Consider the following 23251-nt stretch of genomic DNA (forward strand, 5'->3'; position numbering starts at 1 on the left):
CGCAGGTGTAGTCTTATTCTCCCTTTCAGACCGTGCATAAAAGGCATTGAACTCATCTGGGAGTGAAGCATCACAGCCATTCATGACATTAGGTTTTCCTTTGTAGGAAGTAATGGCATGCAAACGCTGCCATTCAATTCCATCTCTAACTTCAATTGGAATTGATTTTACACTCTTAAGATAGTCTTTCCATACATCATACCTAAGCTTCTTGTATATTTCTGTATCAACGATCTTGATCTCACAGGTCTAGCCCTCAGCAGAATATCCTGGTTCATCCATGGCTTTTGTTTGGGTACGTTTAGTGTGTTTTCGAAGGCACACACTCATCCACACAAGTCCTGATGAATTTGGAGATAACTGCTATATTCAATCAGACTCAAAGATAAATCCCTAAATATTGACTTGTTCACCAACTCAAGGCAGTCCTGTAAGCACTCCTCTACCTCCCTTGACCATATCTTCTTGGTCCTTACCCCTGGTGCGGCAGTCTTTAGACTCTGTGCCTATATGCTGGGAGCAGAAGTACAGCCAGATGATGGACTTTCCAAAGTGTGGCCGTCGGAAGGCATGGTAAGTGATCTTGATGGTGGTAAAACAGTGGCCAAGTGTTTTGGCTTGTTTGGTTCCACAGATGATACGCTGGAAGTTTTTGTTGAGACTTCTTCAAGCTGGCCTGGTTGAGATCTCCTGCAATGATGGGAAAGGCATCAGGGTGCAGAGTTTCGTGTCTGCTGAATACGTTGCTCATTTGCTCCAGTAGCTGCCTGACGTTGGCCTGAGGTGGAATGTACACCGCTCCCAGGATGACGGCAGAAAGTACTTTATGGGCTGATAGTTGCAGAGCTGCTAAAAATGTTATCCCGTTAAGATCAGCCTAAGAGAAAGAGCACAGCATCCATAAATAGCTGATTCTGAGGCAAGAGCTTTTTATGGTCGATCTCTGGTTGGAGTGGAATATGACTTCAGTAGTTTGAAAGAAAGCATGAAATGAGCCAAGAAATGATTATGACACAGTTCAATCAAAACCAGTAAATTCATTATTATATTCAGGAGCCATTCCCTCGTTTCATTCAGTTGAAGCAATTACAATCTTAATCTAAAGTTGACAAGCTAGGTGAAGCAAGAAGAGATTCAAGTCCTCTAGTTACCAGTCAGTTGGTTAGATTAAAATTATTGCTCGATTCTTCAGTCGGGGGAGTGACTGGCTGGGGAATATTTCAGAAGAATATATGATTAAAAAGTAAATATATTTCTATTGAGAACCCTAGAGGTACAGAAACTGCCATTTCTGAGTTTTCTCCCATGTACAGTAAACTAGATTTTGACAACAACATCAATTATCTGTAGGTTAAAAGAGGCCACAATGATTTTGATTCATAAATGGAATCTTAATTTCAGCAATAACAGAAGTACTTGAGATTAAATTAGTTCCAGGTACCTGTAGTATGCCTCCAACTCCAGTGTTAAATGGTCTTCCATTTCCTGGCTATCTTTTTGAAGACTCCTGCGGAATGCAACATAATGAGTTTGGAAAGATGGGGCATAAGATGATGTCGCAGATTTAGAACTAAAATATCAAACTAAAGCTCTTTTCTACAGAGAGGAGTGACTACGTTGGACAGGTAGGGTGGAACAGGCATGGTAATGCTTTGGAGACCTAGTACCAAAAGCACAGGATATGGAACTTGCTACAACAAGGAGTTTAGGTGAAAAGTTTAAGGGAAAACAGAGATAAGGTAAAAGGATTACAATGATCTGTGACTCTTCAGCAAGATTGGAACGAAGGGGGAAGGAGCTAGGGTAAGAAGGTGGGGTGGGCGGGAAGGGAAGGAGGACAAGCTGGAAGGTGAAAGATGAAGCCAGATGGGGGGAAGGTAAATGGGGGGGACAGGGGAGATGGTCGGAAGCTAGGAGATGATAGGTAGAGGAGGAGAGGCACCAGAATCAGGGTAATAGGTAGGTGAGGAGAACAGAATGGGTAAGAGGAGAGTTAGAATGGGGAAAGGAAAAAGAAAGAAGTGGGAGGGGGAAAAATTACCGGAAGTTTGGATTTCCTGGTGGTCAGCCATTTTAATTTCACTCTCCATTCCCATTCCAACATGCCAAAACATGGCCTCATCTACTATCACGATAATGTCAACCTCGGGTTGGAGGAGCAACACCTCATATTCCATTTAAGATGCCTTCAATCTGACAGCCTCTAATTTCTCCTCCCTCCCCTTCTCTCTTTATTCATTTCCCTTTCTGGCTCTACTCTTACCCCTTCTTTTCTCCTCATCTGCCTATCACCTCCCTCTGGTGTCCTTCCTCCTTCTCTTTCTCCCATGATTCACTCACCTATCAGATTCCTTCTTCTTCATCTATTTATCACCCCTCAGCTTCTCACCTCACCTCCCCTCCCACACCCACATATCTTCCCCCTTATCAGGCTTCACTTGTCAACTTCCAGATTGAACTCCTTCCCCTCTCCTCCGCGCCCCCCACCCCCCACACCTTCTTATTCTGGCTTCTTCCTGATTCCTTTCCAGTCCTGATGAAGGGTCTTTGCCTGGAATGTTGACTGCTTATTTCCCTCCATAGATACTGTTTGACCTGCTGAGTTTCCTCAGCATTTTGTGTGCGTTGCTCTGGATTTCCAGCATCTGCAGAACCTTGGGTTTAAAACAATCTGATTGTTTTAAACAAAGATGAAATGAAAACTTGCATCTCCATTGCAACTTTCTCAGTCCCAACTCATCCCAAAGTACTTTGCAGCCAATAGTTAAGTAAACTAGAAGGGAAACGGAAATCACTGGGGGTCAATGAGATAAACAGAATTCTGTTTATTTATTATTTATATAAATTACTTGGATGCAAATGACCAAGGCTTGATCAGTAAATTTGCCGATGACATAAAATTAGGTAGCGTTGGTAAATGAGACAGCCATCGGGCTCCTGAACCAGCATGGATAACTTGATTCAGCACTATTCTAAACTGAGTCTGTGACCTGCAGACTCACTTTCAAGAGCTCTTTACAACTCATGTTCTCATTATTGTTGTTATTTGTTCGTGTTCTTTTGCACATTTATTTCGTGTTCTCATTATTTATTGCTATTTATTTATATTTGCATTTGCACAGTTTTTTGTCTTCTGCACTCTGGTTGATCTTTCATTGATCCTGTTACAGTTTTTATTCTATAGATTTGCCGAGTGTGCCCAGAAGAAAACAAATCTCAGGGTTGTATGTGGTGACATATATGTGCTTTGTTAATAAAATCTATTTTTAACTTTGAACTTCAGTTCTGTGTCAGTCTTTGTGTATGCATTGTTTTCCATAAAATTCTATTGTATTTCCTTTTCCTGTAAATGCCTGTAAGAAAATGAATCTGAAGGTAGTATATAGTAAAATACTGTATAAGTACTTTGATAATAAAATTACTTCGAGCTTTGAATATGGTAAGTGTGAGGTATTGCATTTTGTAAAGTCAAACAAAGCAAGAGTTCACTATGAATGGTAGTGCACTAGAGAGTATAAAGGAACAGTAGGATTTAGGAGTACAAGTGCATCATTTGTTAGAAGTGACATTACTGGTAGACAATGTGGAGACAGTTAAAAAGGCGTTTAGCACACTGACTTCCATCGGTCAAGGTATTAAGTTTAGGAATTAGGATTATGAGATTGGAGAGAGGAGATATGCCTGCTTTGAGTGGAAGAGAAGTACCTGAAGACCTTCAGGGTCCACATTCATATTCAAAATATTGATGATTTTATATGAGATTAAGGGTAACGTATCAGAAAGTACAGATTCAGGATTGTGACGGTAGTGGTTGTTTGATTTTTTATCAGAGAAGTAGAACAAAAATATCAGCAAGGTCTAGGAATAGTGTATTCAAAGTATTCAATATACATTTATTATCAAAGAATGTATAAATTATACAACCTTGAGATTTGTTTGTTTACTGGCAGTCATGAAGAAAGGAACCTGACCAAACCCCAATACGTACAGAGAAAGAGAGAAAAAAACAAATCATGCAAACAATAGAAGCAAGCAACAACAAAAGCGATTACTTACAATATCCTGCTGTGAAGATAATGGACAGCCATCTCAGTTTCAATCCGTTTCTCCTGGACTCTGCTCTGGAATGCCATCCGAGCACTCTCTTTCAACCCTTCTTTTGTCTGCCCTTGCAAGTCTGGAGGTGATTCGAATGTCAACCCATATGTGAGCCCATCCCTTAGAAGCACATTGTCCAGGATTTCAACAGTCGTGGATTGCCTAATTGCACTGTTGTATCGACTATCCTGGGTTAAGGGATTGCCCTGAGAAAGAATTTAAAAACATTAACATTTGCTATTTCTGAAACATGATTTCAGAGGAAAATATGACTTACACAGTAAAGGTCACAGAAAAGGGGCCAAGCCAGTTAGGTAATGTTGCATGGGTATTATTTATTTGCTTTTGTTAAATAACTCACTCCTGAGGTAGGAGCTATCAAACCACCTCCCCCACGTTCATTGATTTTACCAGTTTGAAGCAGCACATTTCAACACTTCTCATCTGAGTCCATTTTTAGGTTCCAGATGACTTTCTTTCAAACCCTCAGTCAGACAGCTTTCTTTTGGTTTCTTTCTTACTTAACTACTTTTTTCTTATTATAGTTTTGAAAGGCTTCCGTTAGTCTCAAGAGACCATGCATTTGCGCCTGGAAGGTTTCCAGAGCACAGGCCTGGGCAGGGCTGTATGGAAGACCGGCAGTTGCACATGCTGCAAGACTGATGTTGTCCAAGGGAAGGGCATGAGGGCCGATACAGCTTGGCACCGGTGTCGTCGCAGATCAATGTGTGGTTAAGTGCCTTGCTCAAGGACACAACATGCTGCCACACCTGAGGCTCGAACTAGCGACCTTCAGATCACTAGACCAACGCCTTAACCACTTGGCCACGCGCCAACACTTTTTTCTTAACTTCACCTCAAATGTTACATTATCTAAGCTCTCACTGAATAAAAGGAATCTTCTGAAATTCCTTATTGAACTTACTAGTAACAATCCTAAACATGACCTCTAGTTTTTGGGATTTCCACCTAGTACAAGATTATCTCCGTTTTTCAAACTCTTCGATTGTTCTTCAGATCTCTGCTCATCACTGTTCAACAATTTTCATTCCAGCTAGCTTCTTGCTCTGGGACACATTGAGTTATTGCAAGTATGTTCTTGCTTAACTATATTGAATTCATATTTATCAGTACCTTTGTAGATTTGCAAAGCATAAATAACACACTTGGTCTGACATCTGTTGCATGATTTGTTGACATCAATAGTGATGAACAGCCTCAATGTAATACAACTTCTGTGTCAGCACGTAACATAGTACACGGATAATTGTTTCCAAACAAATCACTGTATACAGTCTAGACAGAGGAATTTCCAAGACAATTACAAGTAACTTGGATTGTGACCATTAGAGGTGGTCATTCTAGCTGTCTGTCTATCTTTCACAGTCTTGTCTGGGCATGGATGACCCTGAAGTAGGAACACCAGATCTTCTGGAGTTGGTGTCACCTATCAGTAGGATGAGTGCTGACTGGAGACAAGGTCAATAGCCTGAAATATTAACTGTTTTTATTTGCCCCACAGACGCTGCCTGATCTGCAGAATATTTTCAGTACTTCTATGATCTGATTTCAAATTTTCATACATATAAATATTTTGCTTATGACTATTATTTTTGTTACCTTTGTTTCATGGCTGAGTTATTAATTATGCAAAATCACATGCATTTATTCAATTTATTTTTGCTAATTAAAATGGAGATAGTTTCCCTAAAGGTCCATTCACAGTCAGCAAACTTAATGAATTTAAGATTGTACAAGCAGTCGACAAATCTTAATGAATTTAAGATTGTACAATGCAATTAACACTTTCAAAGCCTTTTTTCTCTCCTTAAACAAGTTTATATTTCTTTCCTTACTCTTTTCTAGGTGACTTCTATCCATCCCAAATTTCCTACTTGGTACAATAAATCTTTTCCTCTGCCTGTCATACTGTTGAGAGCAATGAATGGGGATGAAGAGGGAGAAATGATAACCTTTACCATCAAAAGACAGGATCTACCTAATATTGTTGAGATTAGGGATTGTCACAAAAGTTTCACCCTGCTTGCTACTTCCACAGCACAATAGGCACCAAGGTAGCGAAGTGGTTAGCATGACGCTATTACAGCTCAGGGCGCTGGAGTTCAGAGTTCAATTCCAATGTCAGCTGTAGGGAGTTTGTATGGCCTCCCTGTGGAACATGCAGGTCTCCTCTGGGTGTTCCAGTTTCTTTCCACAGTCCAAAGACATGCTGGTTAGCAGGTTAACTGGTCATTGTAAATTGTCTCATAATCGAGCTAGGCATAAATCAGGGGTTGCTGGGTGGCGTGGCCCAAAGGTCTGTAATAGTCTGTTCCACGCTGAACCTTTAAATAAAGAATGTGAAGAAGCTCAACATACTCTCCCATTTCTTTTATTAGCTATTTATACAAGCAACAGCTGTTATGGAAAGATGCCCAACCATAATATGTTCATTTGTAAGAGGATAGCTAATTCTCATTTGAAATAATTTGATTTATGATAGTATAAACTAAATATTGTGCTTATAAGTAGACTTTTCAACCACTGTAGCCTGTTTTCACTTTAGTTAATTTACATCTTTCTTTGTCCTTCATTTTCAACTATTTTTACAAATTCCCAACATTTGAACCTAATGAAAGAAGGTAATGAAATGAAATTCTCTAAAAAAATACTCACTTTGAGTTTCAGCTGCTTTAGTCTCCTCAGGTTTTCAAGAACATGCAGCATTTCAGAGAGGAAGAGAATCATGTTGTCTGATGCGTCGAGAACACAGAGGTTCAGTGAGCTGGAGAGAGGCAGGAGGCTGCAAATACCATTGCCCTGAACATACAGCTCACAGAGGTGGGGGACATGCTGAACACCTTCCAGAGACTCCAACTGGAAAAAGAATCCACAAGATTAACAGGGGCTGGTTTCAGGACCAGTACAATGCTATAGGATTGCATACAATTACACTGGAATAAATCGCCAACACAAAATCAAGCCACTGGACAAAATGGTTGAAAGTTCCACAATGGTGTTCCTGCATCTTTATTTAGTATATCATTCATCGTTGTAGTTATCTAACATTTTCTTGAATGCATCAATGCCATTTACTTCACCCACCTCTTCTTGAAGCAGCCTCAGCATTTGAACCCCGTGTAAGGCTTCTTTTGAATTCCTTTCATCAGAACCAGGTTTAATATCACCAGCATATGCCCTGAAATTTGTTAATTTTGAGGCAGCAATACAATGCAATACATGATAATATAGGAAAAAACTCTGAATTGCAGTGAGTATATATATATATATAAAATTGTTAAATAAGTAGTGCAAAATCAGAAATAAAGAGGCAGTGAGGTAATGTTCATGGGTTCAATGCCCATTCAGAAATCGGACGGCAGAGGGGAAGAAGCTGTTCCTGAATCACTGGGTGTGTGCCTTCAGGCTCCTGTACCTCCTTCCTGATGGTAGCAGTGAGAAGAGGGCACATCCTGAGTGATGGGGGTTCTTAATGATGGATGCTGGCTTTTTGAGGCAATGCTCCTTGAAGATGGCTTGGACACTAAGGAGACTAGTGCCCATGGTGGAGCTGACTAATTTTACAACTCTCTGCAGCCTACTCCAAGCCTGTGTGGTAATAAATTCCTTTAGTAGTGATTCATCAGTAGACTTATTAACCTCTTCCCTTACCACCATCCCAGGCCCCGGACAGTCCTTTCAGGTGAGGCACCACTTCACCTGCGAGTCATCTGGGGTGATATACTGTGTCCGGTGCTCCCGATGTGGCCATTTATACATTGGGGAGACCCACCGCAGACTGGGAGACTGTTTCGCTGAACACTGGTGCTCAGTCCTCCAGCAGTGATGGGATCTCCCTGTGGCCACACACTTCAATTCCACAGACCACTCCCACTCTGATATGTCTGTCCATGGCCTCCTCTACCGTCAAGATGAGGCCACATGCAGGTCGATGGAGCAATACCTTATCTGCTGCCTAGGTAGCCTCCTTCCTGCCGGCATGAACATCCAACTCACTGACCTCCGTTGATACTCCTGCCCCCCACCCTTACCCCCATCCCTATCTATTATTTTTGTCTGGTTCTCTTTCTCTCTCTTTTTCCCCCCTCACTATAATCTCTCCCCCCAGCCCTACCTTTCTTTCTCTTTTATTTCCCATAATTCTCCATCTTCCCCCTAGCCCATTTGCCTCCAGCCAATCACTTCCCAGCTCTCTACTTTATCCCTCCCCCCACTTCTTATCCCCCTTCGACCATCCCATGTTACTTCACTCCTGATGAAGGGTTTCAGCCCAAAACGTTGTTATTACCTCCTCCCATAGATGCTGTCTGGCCTGCTGAGTTCTGCCAGCATTTGGTGTTTGTTTTTTTACTAACAGATGGATTCATCATGGATTTATTAGTGATTGTCTTCCAGATAAAAGCTGATAGTGACATCCTTGGGTACGAGCCAGAAAAAGGCAGTTTAAGCACAATTGTACACAGGATGGGTGAATAAAAACCTTGCAATAATAGTAGTAAAGATATAACAGATTTCCATACATTCATGAGCTAAAATTGAATGAAATTTCTCCAGTTACGTGATTTGCACTGAAAGAATAATCTCTGGTACTCTCAGAAAATCAGTAGCAATACTTCCTTGCAATGCTAACCGATAAATATAACTAGCAAGACATAAACAGTTTCATTTTCACGTGGTGTTGATGGTACATCAGGAAACTGGCACCAGGGAAGAAATGTTTATGGGATGTAATATAGATCCATGGTGGGACAGAGATCAATGATCTCATGCAACTTCCTGTAATTAGCCGGTCTTTCTGCCTGCACCTACAGTGCAAGCCCAATAGTTAGTGCTACCTTAGAGGGTCTCACAACCAAGCCCAATCCTTTTCCGTAGTTTCTCTTATGTTTTGGAACTCCAAAACATAAAACTAATAGAAAGGAAAACAAGGGAGCCAAGAGATAATGCATCAAGATTCATTTTTGCTTTAAGCGAAGTACACACATATGACGCAGTGGTGTGATGACAAATGCCATTCACATACTTCGTACATATAACCATAATGAATTGTGTAAGCAAAGAGTGCTTAACAACATACAGTATTATTCAAATATTAGAGAAATATTAAATACACAACAGTTTCTACTCAGTATACATCAGAACCCAGCAGATAACAGAAAGAAGTTCAACAAAATTGGCTAACACGAGAGGGCACAGTTTTAAGGTGCTTGAAAGTAAGTACAGAGGAGAAGTCAGGGGTAAGTTTTTTTACACAGAGAGTAGTGAGTGCATGGAATGGGCTGCCAACAACAGTGGTGGAGGAAGATATGACAGGGTCTTTTAAGAAAGTCCTGGATAGGTACATGGAGCTTAGAAAAATAGTGGGCTATGGGCAATCCTAGGTAGTATCTACAGGTTCAGCCCAGCATTGTGGGCCAAAGGACCTGTATTGTGCTGTAGGTTTTCTATGTTTCTAAAATTTCTTAGTTAATATCCTTTAAATTCCCCCCCCCCCCCACCTTAAAGCTATGCTCTCTAGTATTTGAAATTTCCACCCTGGGAAAAAGACCATGACCATCTCATGTATCTACACCTCTATAACTTTATATACTTGTATCAGGTCACCCCCTCAAACTCTGAAGTTCCTGTGAAAACAATTCAACCCCGGTTTGGTCAATCGAGACATCCCCTGAACACATGAATAAGCAGTAATTGTCCCAGGTTTACATATACATCGCAAAACCAGATTTGTGGGCGAGTGGTACCTTGTTGCCATTGAGGTGCAACTTAGTCAAATTGTTGAGAATAGGTAGATTTACGATACTCCTGATCCGATTGTGCGAAAGGTCCAGATCTGTCAACATCGTGCAGCATTCTAACCCTTGGAGAGTTTCAATAACGTTGTGTGACAGGTTCAGAACCTTCAGCAAAGGCAAGGCACTGAGCCATGAGATGCTGCAGCAATAACAAGAACAGAAACACACATAAAGAGAGTGAAAATTAGGTGCCATGGTAGTGTAGCAATTAGCACAGCACTAGTACAGTTTGGGGCACCAAAGTTCAGAGTTCATCCCTAGCATCCTCTGTAAGGATTCAGTACATCCCCTCTGTGGTCTGCAAAGGTGAAACTTCACTTTGGTGGTGAAATGGAGCAGGTCATGCTGTTGCTGCACAGCTCGACTGACGCAGGTTCAATCCTGCCCTCAGGGGCTCTCTGTGTGGATGTTACGTGTTCTCCTCAGATGCTCCAGTCCTTTCCCACTTCCAAAGACATGCTAGTGGATTGGAAACAGGAAATTCTCCACACAGGGGAGTTGATGACAATGTGCAAGTGAATACATTATAGGAAAAAAGATGGATTAGTGGAATCAATAGGAATCCGGGGCTTTTCTCTTTCCAGCCTTGATAGAGGTGTACAAGATGATATGAAGTATAGATCGAGCGGATACCCAAACACTTTTACTCAAGGCACAAATAGATAAAACAAGGTCCATAACTCTAAAGTTATTGGAGGGAACTATGTTGGGGAGGAGGGATTTCAGAGGTATGTGTTTAACAGAGAGTGGTGGATGCATGGATCACACCCTGTCATGGGTGGTGGTAGAGACAGATACAGTAGGGACTTTTAAAAAACTTTTAGATAGGCACATGATGATAGAAGGAAGAAGGGCTATATGGGAGGGAAAGTTAGATTGATCTTAGTTAAAAGGTCGGCACAACATTGTGGGCTGAAGGGTCTGTATTGTGCTGTAATGTTCTGTGCGATCTTGAGAGAGAGTGCAGAGCAAATGAGGGTGCCAGCAGGATGCAGTCTATTCATCTGAACTTTACAGATATTACTGCTTGTACGGTTAGCGAGCTCTCCTATCTGGGAGTGGCTAACTGAGTGACACAGGATTAACTCATGCCTCAATGACTACCGTCCCATTGCACTCACATCCATCATCATGAAGTGTTTCGAGAGGCTCGTCATGAGGCATATGAAGACCCTGCTGCCCCCCTCACTGGACCCCCTGCAGTTTGCGTACCATCCCAACCACTCAACAGACGACGCCATTGTCATCACTCTCCACCTGGCCCTCACCCACCTGGACAAAAAAGACACGTACGTTCAGATGCTGTTCATAGACTTCAGTTCAGCATTCAACACAATCATCCCTCAGAAACTGATCGGAAGCTGAGCCTACTAGGCCTGAACACCTTCCTCCACAACTGGATCCTAAACTTCCTGACTGGGAGACCGCAGTCAGTCCGGATCGGGAGCAGCATCTCCAACACCATCACTCTGAGAACGGGGGCTCCCCAGGGTTGCGTGCTCAGTCCACTGCTGTTCACTCTGCTGACCCATGACTGTGCTGCAACACACAGCTCAAACCACATCATCAAGTTTGCCGATGACACGACCGTGGTGGGTCTCATCAGCAAGAACAACGAGTCAGCTTACAGAGAGGAGGTGCAGCGGCTAACGGACTGGTGCAGAGCCAACAAACTGTCTCTGAATGTGAACAAAACAAAAGAGATGGTTGTTGACTTCAGGAGGGCACGGAGTGACCACTCCCCGCTGAACATTGACGGCTCCTCAGTTAAGAACACCAAATTTCTTGGTGTTCACCTGGTGGAGAATCTCACCTGGTTCCTCAACACCAGCTCCATAGCAAAGAAAGCCCAGCAGCGTCTCTACTTTCTGCGAAGCTGAGGAAAGTCCATCTCCCACCCCCCCCATCCTCATCACATTCTACAGGGGTTGTATTGAGAGCATCCTGAGCAGCTGCACCACTGCCTGGTTCGGAAATTGCACCATCTCAGATTACAAGACCCTGCAGCAGATAGTGAGGTCAGCTGAGAAGATCAGCGGGGTCTCTCTTCCCGCCATCATGGACCTTTACACTACATGCTGCATCCGCAAAGGAAACAGCATTATGAAGGACCCAACGCACCCCTCATACAAACTCTTCTCCCTCCTGCCATCTGGGAAAAGGCTCCAAAGCATTCAGTCCGTCACGACCAGACTATGTAACAGTTTCTTCCCCCAAGCTATCAGACTCCTCAATACCCAGAGCCTGGACTGAAACCTTACTGCCCTATTGTCCTGTTTATTATTTATCGTAATGGCTGCACTGTTTTTGTGCACTTTACACAGTCCTGTGTAGGTCTGGAGTCTAGTGTAGTTGTTTTTTTTTGCTTCTCTGTGTTGTTTTTTACATTGTTCAGTCTAATTTTTGTACTGTGTCATGTAACACCAGGGTCCTGATAAACGTTGTCTCATTTTTACTAGGTACTGTACACAGCAGTTATGGTCGAAGGGACAATAAAAGTGACTTGACTTGTCTCATTAACTACCACAACATCGCCCCTTCTTGAAAAAAAGAAAACAAGGTCTATAGAAATGCATTGAAATCATAGTCTCTGGAATTGCACAATTCAGTTCACTTTACCCATAGCATGTAACTTCTGCATCATACATAAACATATAAAAGAATTGCCAAAATTATAATTGTTCTCCTCTTTGTTTTTAATAGTCTCTCACTCTCTTTGTGTAAAAAAAGAATTGCTAACATGGATTGCTAACTGAATGACGGAGGATTAACCCATTAACTACCACAACAGTTTGAAGTTCTATAAATATCAGAGATGTGGTAAACCAAAGGGTCCCTTCAATGACATAAGAAAATATAAAATAGACAGGGCTTCACAATGTTAAAAATACAGTGAAGGGAAAGAAGGATTAAGAGGGCACGTGTATTGTCCCCCTAAGCTAGCTGAGCAGAATAGATTTAGAAACAGTAAAAGTATGTTTAATAATAATTTAAGTGAAAGCAGGTATATCTTTGGTTTGAAGGAATTAGCAAATCTGTTAATATATTCCCTCATGTTCATTCCTTCTTATACTAATGAATGGAATTATACCGAAAGTGAATTATTTGGCCCATCATGCCAGTGCTGATACTTTGCAAAGGGTTATCCAATTATTTCACAGCCTTTATCCTTGCCTACAGCACTATACACTTCTTTTTAAATATGTTTATCCAACTCTCTCCTGTAAATAATTAGTAAGTCTGCTGCCACTACCCTTTCAGTCAGCGGATTCCAGATCATAAGAACTGCCGCATAAAAATAATTCTCATTACCACTCTGGATCATTTTCAGTTCTCCTAAAATCTTTACCTTCTGATCCTACTGACAATGCAAACAGTTTGTCTTACTTTGTCAAATTCCTTCATTCACATTTCTTTGTGAATAATTTGATAATAAAATTTCCCTAACATTTATGATACATTTCTTACTTCATAATTAAAGTCCCCAAGGACAGTTATCTGAGAAAAGGGATTATTATGGGGAAATTTTACTCAGCCCAGCAGTCTCATTCTTCCTGTGAGCCATGGCAAATTTATCTGATATCTTTGCTAAACTGAAAGTTAATCACCATGAAATTCTTCCTTAAGCAAGAAGGTGAAACCGACTGTGAGATTAATATTGTGTAAACATAATACAGCCTTGTCTTTTTTCCATAGGTGACTTTGCCTAGGCCCCATCATCACAGACTTAAAAAAGTCTATTTTTGTTATAATCCAGTGAATTTTCAATTTAATTCCATTCGCCAAGGTGTGCCCCAGCATCACAGATTAAAAAAAAACTATTTTTGCATAATCCAGTGAATTTTCAACTTAATTCCATTATCCAAGATGCGTCTACATTTTTTCTTTTCTCTGGGAAGTGATAAATGTCATCAAATCAGCTACTTTTATTTGGAGTCTCTGCCAAAGATTTATTCTTCTGGCCAGGGGGAACTGATGGAATTTAAAAGAGCTGGATCTTTTAAGCATAAGAGCTTAAAAGGGAGAGCATCTGAACCATTTTAAATACTGACTTCCGATGGGACCAATTGAGAGGACAGAGTGATTCTTTATTTTGACTGAAGCTTGCACAGTTTCTCTGCTCAGAATCTAAGCAAAATAACTTGACCTCATTTATATTTTCCATTCTTGTCATCATTTAAATCTTGTATTCCAACCATTTAGGGACTAAAAAAAACTCTTCCAGATTTGCAATATAATTATGTTTACTGAGTTTCTCTGCACTCTCCCCAATTACTTAACACTACAACAATGTTCTATAAATGCTCCCCTACCCACAGGATTACAAGGCGTTATATGAGCATACACTCAAAGGCCACACTATTTGGTACAGCAATGAAACCTGGCGTGGGTGGTCTTGGGCCTCTGTTGCCCATCCACTTCAAGGTTCAATGTGTAATGTGCTCAGGGATGCTCTTCAGCACACCTCTGTTGTAATGCATGGTTATTCAAGTTACTGTCACCTTCCTGTCAGCATGAAGCAGTATGGTCATTCTCCTCCGACCTCTCTTATTCAGAAGGCATTTTTGTCCACAGAATTGCCAATCACTGGATTTTTTTGTTTTTGTTTTTGACACCATTCTCTATTAACTTTACAGAACGTTGTGTGTGTGTAAATCCCAGGAGATCAGCAGTTTCAGAGATACTCAAACCACCCGGTCTGGCACCGGTCAAAGTCACTTAAACTTATTTCTTTCCCAATGTGATGTTTAGCCTGAACAATAACCAAACCTCTTGATCATGTCCGCATGCTTTTATGCAATGAGTTACTGCCACGATTGGCTGACTAGATACTAGTATTAACAAGCAGGTATAATAAAGTTGCTACAGAGTGTTTATTATTTGAGGACAAATTGGAAGATTCCACTATCCCAATGTGAGAACCTGGGTAAATTGCAGGTTTGAAATTGCTGGAAGGACAGGTAGTTGAATAAAACTAATCTAATGACAGTTACTAATATCCAGAGCTTCCACACAGACTAATCTCTTGTACATTGCTGTGAGCAACCAAAGAGAAAAAAATTGGGGATACTTTTTGATTTCTCCTCTACCATCAGACTTCTGAACGGCCCATGAACCCACAAACACTGCTTCGCTTGGTCTCTTGCAGGATTTATTTATTTTTTATATATTTGTATTATAATTTATAGTAACTTTTAGGTATTGAACAGCTGCAAAACAACAAATTTGTTGCGATATGTCAGTGATGACAAACTTGATTCTGACTCTATTTGTTTGTGAATGGACATGGGGAAGTGGATGGAAAAAGGATGGATGAGTTGGGTTGAGAGAATGGACCAATTTATGGCAGAAAGCCAAAATAACAAGTACCATAGAACCATAGAACACTACAGCGCAGTACAGGCCCTTCAGCCCTCCATGTTGTGCCGACCCATATAATCCTTTAAAAAAAGTACTAAACCCCACACTACCCCATGACCTTCCATTTTTAGTAGAGCCTCCATTTTTAGTAACCCTCCATTTAATAGAGAGGTTGCAGAAGGACTTAGATTAGGAGAATAGGCAAAGAAGCAACAGATAGATTGTAGTGTTGGGAAGTGTATGGTCATGCACTTTGGTAGAAGAAATGAAAAGGTTGTCCATTTTCCAAATGGAGAGAAAATACAAAAAAAACCTGAGGTGCAATGGGACTTGGGAGTCCTTCTGCAGGATTCTCTAAAGATTAATTTGCAAGTTGAGTCTGTGTTGAGGAAGGCAAGTATAATATTAGCATTCATTTCAAGAGGACTAGAATATAAAAGCAAGGATATAATGTTGAGACTTTATAAAGGACTGGTGAAGCCTCACCTGGAGTATTGTGAGCAGTTCTGGGCCCCTTATGTGCCGAACTTATAGTCTTTTAACATCTTTGGACTATTTTTACTGTGCCCCAGGTCTGTTTTTTTTTTATCAATTATGGTATTGTCTGCACTGTTGTAACTATATGTTAACTATAACTATATGTAACTATGTGGTTTTGTGTAGGTCTTGTAGCTTTAGTTTTTGGTTTGTTGGGTGGTAGAGTTGGACTCTTGACTTGGTGTGTCTGGATCGTCTTGTTTTGTCTGGTGGATTTAGAGTTCCTTTCTGGGGAACGTGCTAAGATGGTAGCACGATATTAATATGCAGCAGCCTCTCTGGACTCTGGATTTGGGGATTACCAAACGTTATGTGGATTTTCTGGTGTAGTCTGGTTTGTTGTGTGCTTTTGTGATATCATTCTGGAGAACGTGGTCTCATTTTTTAACTGCATTGCATTTGTGGTTTTTAAATGACAATAAACTGAAACTGAACTGAAAATAAGAGGGTTCAAAGGAGGTTCATGAAAATGATTCCAGGAATGAATGGCTTGTCGTATGACAAGCATTGATTGAGCGTAGAAGAATGAGAGGGGACTTGATAGAGGTCTACGAGATTATGAGAGGCACAGATAGGGTGGATAGTCAGTACCTGTTTCCCAGGGCACCATTAGCAAACACAAACTTTTGTATGTACAAAATTAAGGGAGAGAAGTTTAGGGGAGACATCCGGGGCACAGAGGGTTGTGAGTGCCTGGAATGACTTGCCAGGGATGGTGGTGGAAGCTAAAACATTAGGGGTATTTAAGAGCCTCTTGGACAGGCACATGGATGAAAGAAAAATGGAAGGTCATGGGGTAGTGTGGGTTTAGTACTTTTTTTAAGGATTATATGGGTCAGCACAACATGGAGGGCTGAAGGGCCTGTACTGTGCTGTAGTGTTCTATGGTTCTATTTGTGGGCTCTGGGCTTGTATTCACCAGAATTCAGAAGAATGAGGGGTGACCTCATTGAAACCTATTGAACAGTGAAAGGCCTCGATAGAGTGGATGTGGAAAGGATGGTTCTAAGACCAAAGGACAGTCTCAGAATAGAGGGGCATCCTTTTAGAATGGCGACAAGGAGGAATTTCTTTATCCAGAAAGTGGTAAATCTGTGGAATTTGTTGCCACATGCAGCTGTGGAGACCAAGACTTTATGTATATTTAAGGTAGAGGTTCATAGATTTTTGATTGGCATGTATGGATACAGGGAGAAAGCAGGAGATTGGGGCTAAGAGGAAAATTAGATCAGACATGATGAAATGGTGGAGCAGACTTGATGGGCCAAATGGCTTGATTCTGCTTCTATATCTCAAGGAATTGTGAACGAACATGTCCAGGAATATATTCAACCAGAATTAGTAAACCTCAGCTGATCAGCTAGGCAAGTGATAAAGTGATTCATTTTTCTCCAGAAAGTGGCCGAGCTTTCAGGTAAATGAGGGACAGAAAGAAAAGCAGCTGGACCTTGGATAGAGAAATTTAATGACTGAAGTAACCAATGGCATCCACAACTTGTAGGTCACAGCACAAATGCAGAACAGAACATGTCACTTAAAGTGCAATTGTAGACACTTCCAGGCACATTACCTTAAATTCAAGCTCCTTCCCTGAAGGGATTTTGTCAGCTGTGACAGGAGCTTTGTTGATTTTGCTGTTGATGATGATAAGGTGTATGGAAATAACGATAATGAGTATGTAACTAAGTCAGAGCAAAGTCGACGAATTGAAGCAAATGCACGCTAACATAAATACAAGTTGTTATTCTGCCACTTCCTCAGTACAGTACAGGAATAGCCAAGATAGGAATAATGAGGGCAACTCAATGGAAAGGGAAGAGAGGAGGATGCATGAGTTATTCTGGTAATTTATTGAAGAACGCTGATTAAACCAGCACTTACCTGTACAAGGAATTGAGTGACATATTCAACTCAAGCAGATTCATAAAAGGAGACAGGCTGTCACATTGCAGCTCTTCTAACTCATTTAATGAGATGTCGAATTTAAGTATTCTGCATTGTGGAAGAGGACAAGCCTTGAGATTCATTTTCATACAAGTAATTGGTGTTACACATTTTAAATCTGGTCGCTCTGAATTCTCAATTTAAGGACTTTGCAAAGAAAAGGCCAGCTGATAAAACAGGCCAATTGACAACTTACATGCAGTGAGACTGAATCCCCCAAACCTTCCCAGCCCTTGCCTGGGGCAATTAAATCATCATCATGCAACCAGAGGTAGTTAAAACCAGTACTCAATCACCAAGTCATCATCACCACATAAACATGAAAATGGCATGGATTAATTTTACAATGAATGCTTATTCTGTTTATTGTGTCACTATACAGTACATCGTTATGTATAATTTATGCTAATGTCAGTTTGTGTTAAGTTTGTAATATACTAAGTTGCTGTTGGGGAAAGCTCAAATTCATCGTATTTATATCCAGTGTCTGCATTCCTAGACTTATTTATCACATGTACATCAAAGCAGAGTGAAATGTGTCACTTGCGTTAACAAAGATGAGCTGGAGTGTTGCCACACAGTCCAGCGCCAACATACCATGCCCACAACCCAGAACTCAACAAAAAACAGAACCCAACAAATGACAAAATAATTTCTCCCTCCCAGCTACCCACCCACATAAATACGCAGTCCTCCAAATCCAGGACAAGCCTTCTTCGGCCTCCAGTGGACTCGGACTCATTCATGTTGGACCTTTGACTTCCCCAGCAGACTTGCAAAGAATACTACAGATTTGGAGCTTCTTTCACCGCTGCCATCAGGGAGGTGGTATAGCAGCCTCAAGTCTCACCAGGTTCATAAACAGTTATTACTCCTCAACCATCAGGCTACTATTCTTTATTAGGTCTTTATTCTTTGGAGTGTAGAAGGTTGAGGGGGGACTTGATAGAGGTATTTAAAATTATGAGGGGGATAGATAGAGTTGACGTGGATAGGCTTTTTCCGTTGAGAGTAGGGGAGATTCAAACAAGAGGACATGAGTTGAGAGTTAAGGGGCAAAAGTTTAGGGGTAACACAAGGGGGAACTTCTTTACTCAGAGAGTGGTAGCTGTGTGGAACAAGCTTCCAGTAGAAGTGGTAGAGGCAGGTTCGATTTTGTCATTTAAAAAAAAATTGGATAGGTATATGGACAGGAAAGGAATGGAGGGTTATGGGCTGAGTGCAGGTCGGTGGGACTAGGTGAGAGTAAGCGCTTAGCACGGACTAGAAGGGCCAAGATGGCCTGTTTTCATGCTGTAATTGTGATATGGTTATATGGTTACTAAACCAGAGTGGATAACTTCACTCATGCCAACACTAAACTAATTCCACAACCTATGTACACACTTTTAAAGACTCTACAACCCATGTTCTCGATATTTATTGCTTATGTATTTTTACTATTACTGTTTTCCTTCTTAATTTATATTTGCACAGTTTGATGTCTTTTGCACGTTGGACGTCTGCCCATATTTGTTGTGTCTGATTTCATTGATTCTGTTGTTTTTCTTTGAAGTTAGTGTGAAAGCCCACAAGAAGATAAATCTCAGGATTGTATATGGTGACATATAGGACTTTGAAAATAAACTTACTTTGAAACTTTGAGAAGGCATGAGGTTAAAGTGAATTAAATATTTACAATTTGGAAACCGTTGCTTGATAATTTGATGAATAAACCAGGAATATAATAAATTTTGGAACTGGAATTGGCAACATTATCTGTGATGTTGGCTATTAGATAAATCCAGCATGATACTTAACCAATTATTTGAGATTATTCTTACCCAAATCTATCTTTTTATATAGAATTCTAATTATTCATACTGTACCTTTTGGCTTTATTTTCAAACTCAAAATTAAATTTTAGCTCTTTCAGATGAGACATTTTCATGTCAAGACAGAAATGTGGTCCTTCTGTCTGGACACTCCAGATGAAAGGAAGTACTGTCAATTCAGTGCAATGGTCTTCAAAAAACTGATTCTCAATCAAACTTCCAGTCATCCTCAACAAATCCTCAAATTACTGCCCTGTAACTGAATACAAAATGATATAGATTTCACACCACATTTTATCTGCTTTTAAGCATGAGCCAAAGCACTTCATAGACAGGGAAGTAGTTTATATATAAAACCATTTCTATAAACAGCAATGTAGTAAACTCCAGAGAATCTGACGACTTAAATCTTCTTTCTTATCACTGATACAAATACAGAACAGTAATTGTAATTTTCCTCCGAGAGGATCACAACCCTGTTGTAGGGTTTGGAGGTTTGCAGGCTCAATGATCCGGAGAGCTACGTTGGCTGGAATTAGGGCCTTATGCTTTGGCTGTCACCCAGGCCAGACAGGTCAAAGGGCAGGGGCCAGAGTAAGAGTGGTCTACCAGTCCTCCAGGTTTGGGGGGTTCAGTTCAGGGCTAACAATCCTGACTGGTCAAACACAATTGTTACCTAAACAGCAATGAAGAATCCTTCTACATCCTGAGTCTCCACCCGGGACTTGCATGGCTGACAGTGGTAAACAACCGAGAGGAAGGTACTGGTGTGATGAATGAAACCGACAGAGATGGAGGACCTTCATTTCTGTCTTAAGCACCCACAGCATAATGTCAGTAAGTAAGTAATTATAATTTTACATTTAGATTGCTGTCCCAGGCGACTGCATCAGGAGTAGCAGTATGCATCACTTCTTATTTGTGGAAAGGACATTGAATTAATTGATTTAGAGAATCGGGACAGAATAGACCCTTCTGGTCCTTCGACCCGTGCCACCCAGCAACTCACTGATTTAACCCCAGCCTATTCACAGGACAATTTACAATAACCAATTAACCTACTAACTGGTATGTCTTTGGACTGTCACGTGTCCCCTGGTTTGCTTCCTGAGACTACAGTATCATATTCAAATTGTGTGTTAAGTATTCTAATTTTCCATAATTTATTGGATTTAAATGTCCATGATATAAACATAATTGACAGGCCAGCAATAAAATATTTCAGCTTATTGACATCCAACGGAGTAATACACAGAACATAACAGTACAGGCCATTTGGACCACGATGTAGTGACAACCTTTTAATCTACTCTGAGATCAATCAAGTCTTTCCCTCTCACAAAGTCCTCCATTTTTCTATCATCCAGGTGCCCAGCTACATTTCTTAAATGTCCCTAATGTATCTGCATCTACCACCACTCCTAGCAGCATGTTCTATGCATCTACGACTCTCTGTGTAAAGAACTTACACCTGACATAACCCCCTATACTTTCCTCCAATCATCTGAAAATGAGACCCGCCCATACTTCTAGCTGTCCACTTGATTTATGCCTCTTATCATCTTATACACATTTATCGAGTCACTTTTCATCTTCCTTTGCTCCAAAGAGAAAACTTCTAGCTCATCTACCTATACTTCTAAGACTTGCTCTCTAATGCAGGCAGCATCTGGTATATTTCCTCTGCATCCTCTCTAAAACTTCTACATCCTTCCTATAATGAGACAACCAGATCTAAACACAATATTCCAAGTGGGTCTAATTCAAGGTTTTATAGAGCTGCAACACAACCACATGACTCTTGAATTTGATCCCCTGAATAATGAAGGCCAACATACCTAACAGCCTATGAGGGATCTATGTACGTAGACGCCCAAGATCCCTCTTTCTTCCACACCACTAAGAATCCTGCCACTAACCATGTATTCTGCCTTCAAATTCAGCTCTGCAAAGCAAATCACTTCACACTTTTTTTGGGGGTTGAACTCCATCTGCCACTTCTTAGCCCAGATCTGCATCCTAACGATGTCCTTTTGTAATCCTCAACAACTTTCCAGACTATCCACAAGTTCTGTAGGTGAAAAGCCTTGTTAATGGGCGAGGTCGGCAGAGAATGGCCAGACTGGTTCAAAGTGACAGGAAGGCGACAGTAACACAAATAACCACAGGTTACAACCGTGGTGTGCAGAAGGGCACGACTCATTGAACTTTGAAGTGGATGGGCGACAGCCGCATAAAACCATGAATATACACTCAGTGGCCAGTTCATTGCGTACCTAATAAAGTGACCAGTGAGTGTATGTCCTGATTGATATTTGAAAGATGCAAGTCACTGCTTTGACTTTTCATGATGCCTCTGGGCAACTCCAAATTGTATTGAAATAAGCTTTGTGATTGTAGATACTTGCATGAAATTTTGAGAGGTGTTAATAGAACATGGAACAATACAGCATAGTACAGGCGCCTCGGCACACGATCAATCTAACCCTTCCATATAACCATTTAACAATCACAGCACGGAAACAGGCCATCTTGGTCCTTCTAGTCCGTGCCAAAAGCTTACTCTCACCTAGTCCCACTGACCCGCACTCAGCCCATAACCCTCCATTCCTTTCCTGTCCATATACCTACCGAATTTTTTTAAGATGAACAAAATCGAACCTGCCTCTACCACTTCTACTGGAAGCTCGTTCCTCACAGCTACCACTCTCTGAGTAAAGAAGTTTCCCCTTGTGTTACCCCTAAACTTTTGCCCCTTAACTCTCAACTTATGTCCTCTTGTTTGAATCTCCCCTACTCTCAATGGAAAAAGCCTATTCACGTTAATTCCATCTATCTCCCCTAACTCCATCTATCCCCCTCATAATTTTAAATGCCTCTCTCATCCCCCCTCAACCTTCAAAGAATAAAGACCTAACTTCCCCCCCACAAAGCCCTTCATCTTTCTTTCCTCCATCTGTCTAATGTCCCTAATATATTTACCTCTATCACTACCCCTGGTAGCACATTCCAAGCACCCACCACCCTCCGGAGAAGCAAATATTGTCATCTGCAAGAAATAAGTGTGTAACTCTGAGTGACATTGAATCTTTTCAAGTTAAAATTTATTGTCATTCAACCTTATACCGCCAAAACTAAACAACGTTCCTCGGGGGACCAAGGTGCATAACACAGTACAATATAATTCATACATAACACATAAATATTACCACAAATAAACTAGTAAATAAATAATGAAATATATTCCAGAACACTATATATATATATATATATAACGTCTTCTTTATATAGCAAACAGGTTCGACTTAATGTTTCTCCAAAGGATAAAAACTCTGACTTAATACTCCCTCTCCCTCTCCCTCTTCCCTCTCCCACTCCCCTCTCCCTCCTTGAGAAGAAACTTAAAAGCAACATGGAGCTTTACAGTTCAGGGGAAATATATTTTACGATTAAAGACATCCCTTGCCAAAAAAAATGCAAAACAATTGCTATATTTGTAAAGTACTTTTACCTTTGGGTTTGCTTCCTCAGTTGATTTTCTTAATGTTGTCACAACTGTTCCCAAGGAGCTCGTATAGCATTCTGGGAATTGCAGTTTTCTGTTAAAAAATAAACCGGGCATTCGACAGAGGAGGTGGGCAATTGAACTACAAGTCCCGGTATGCACGAGGAGAACAGGGC

General features: G+C 40.9%; 1 protein-coding gene across 1 annotated transcript; it reads right to left on the reverse strand.

Annotated features, from left to right (window-relative positions):
- Positions 1-1422: 1422 nt before the first annotated feature.
- LOC132404299 (protein phosphatase 1 regulatory subunit 7-like) lies at positions 1423-23124 on the reverse strand. The gene is made up of 7 exons (XM_059988473.1): positions 23082-23124; positions 19625-19829; positions 17694-17804; positions 9864-10053; positions 6775-6975; positions 4057-4304; positions 1423-1507 (listed from the first exon to the last, which is right to left on the reverse strand). The coding sequence occupies exons 2-7, from the start codon at positions 19795-19797 to the stop codon at positions 1423-1425; spliced, it is 1008 nt and encodes a 335-aa protein (XP_059844456.1). The 5' UTR covers positions 19798-19829; positions 23082-23124.
- Between the last annotated feature and the right edge of the window lie 127 nt (positions 23125-23251).

The sequence above is a fragment of the Hypanus sabinus genome, chromosome 13 (assembly GCF_030144855.1).
Source record: "Hypanus sabinus isolate sHypSab1 chromosome 13, sHypSab1.hap1, whole genome shotgun sequence".
In the NCBI taxonomy this organism is placed as follows: domain Eukaryota; kingdom Metazoa; phylum Chordata; class Chondrichthyes; order Myliobatiformes; family Dasyatidae; genus Hypanus; species Hypanus sabinus.

Coding starts and splice junctions, on each gene's coding strand:
- LOC132404299 (XM_059988473.1), bottom strand. CDS start 19,797: ATGACTGGAAGTTTGATTGAGAATCAGTTTTTTGAAGACCATTGCACT. Junction 6,976..9,863: donor TGCACCTCAATGGCAACAAG/GTACCACTCGCC, acceptor TTCTTTTTCCAG/TTGGAGTCTCTGGAAGGTGT. Junction 4,305..6,774: donor TAAAGCAGCTGAAACTCAAA/GTGAGTATTTTT, acceptor ATTCTTTCTCAG/GGCAATCCCTTAACCCAGGA.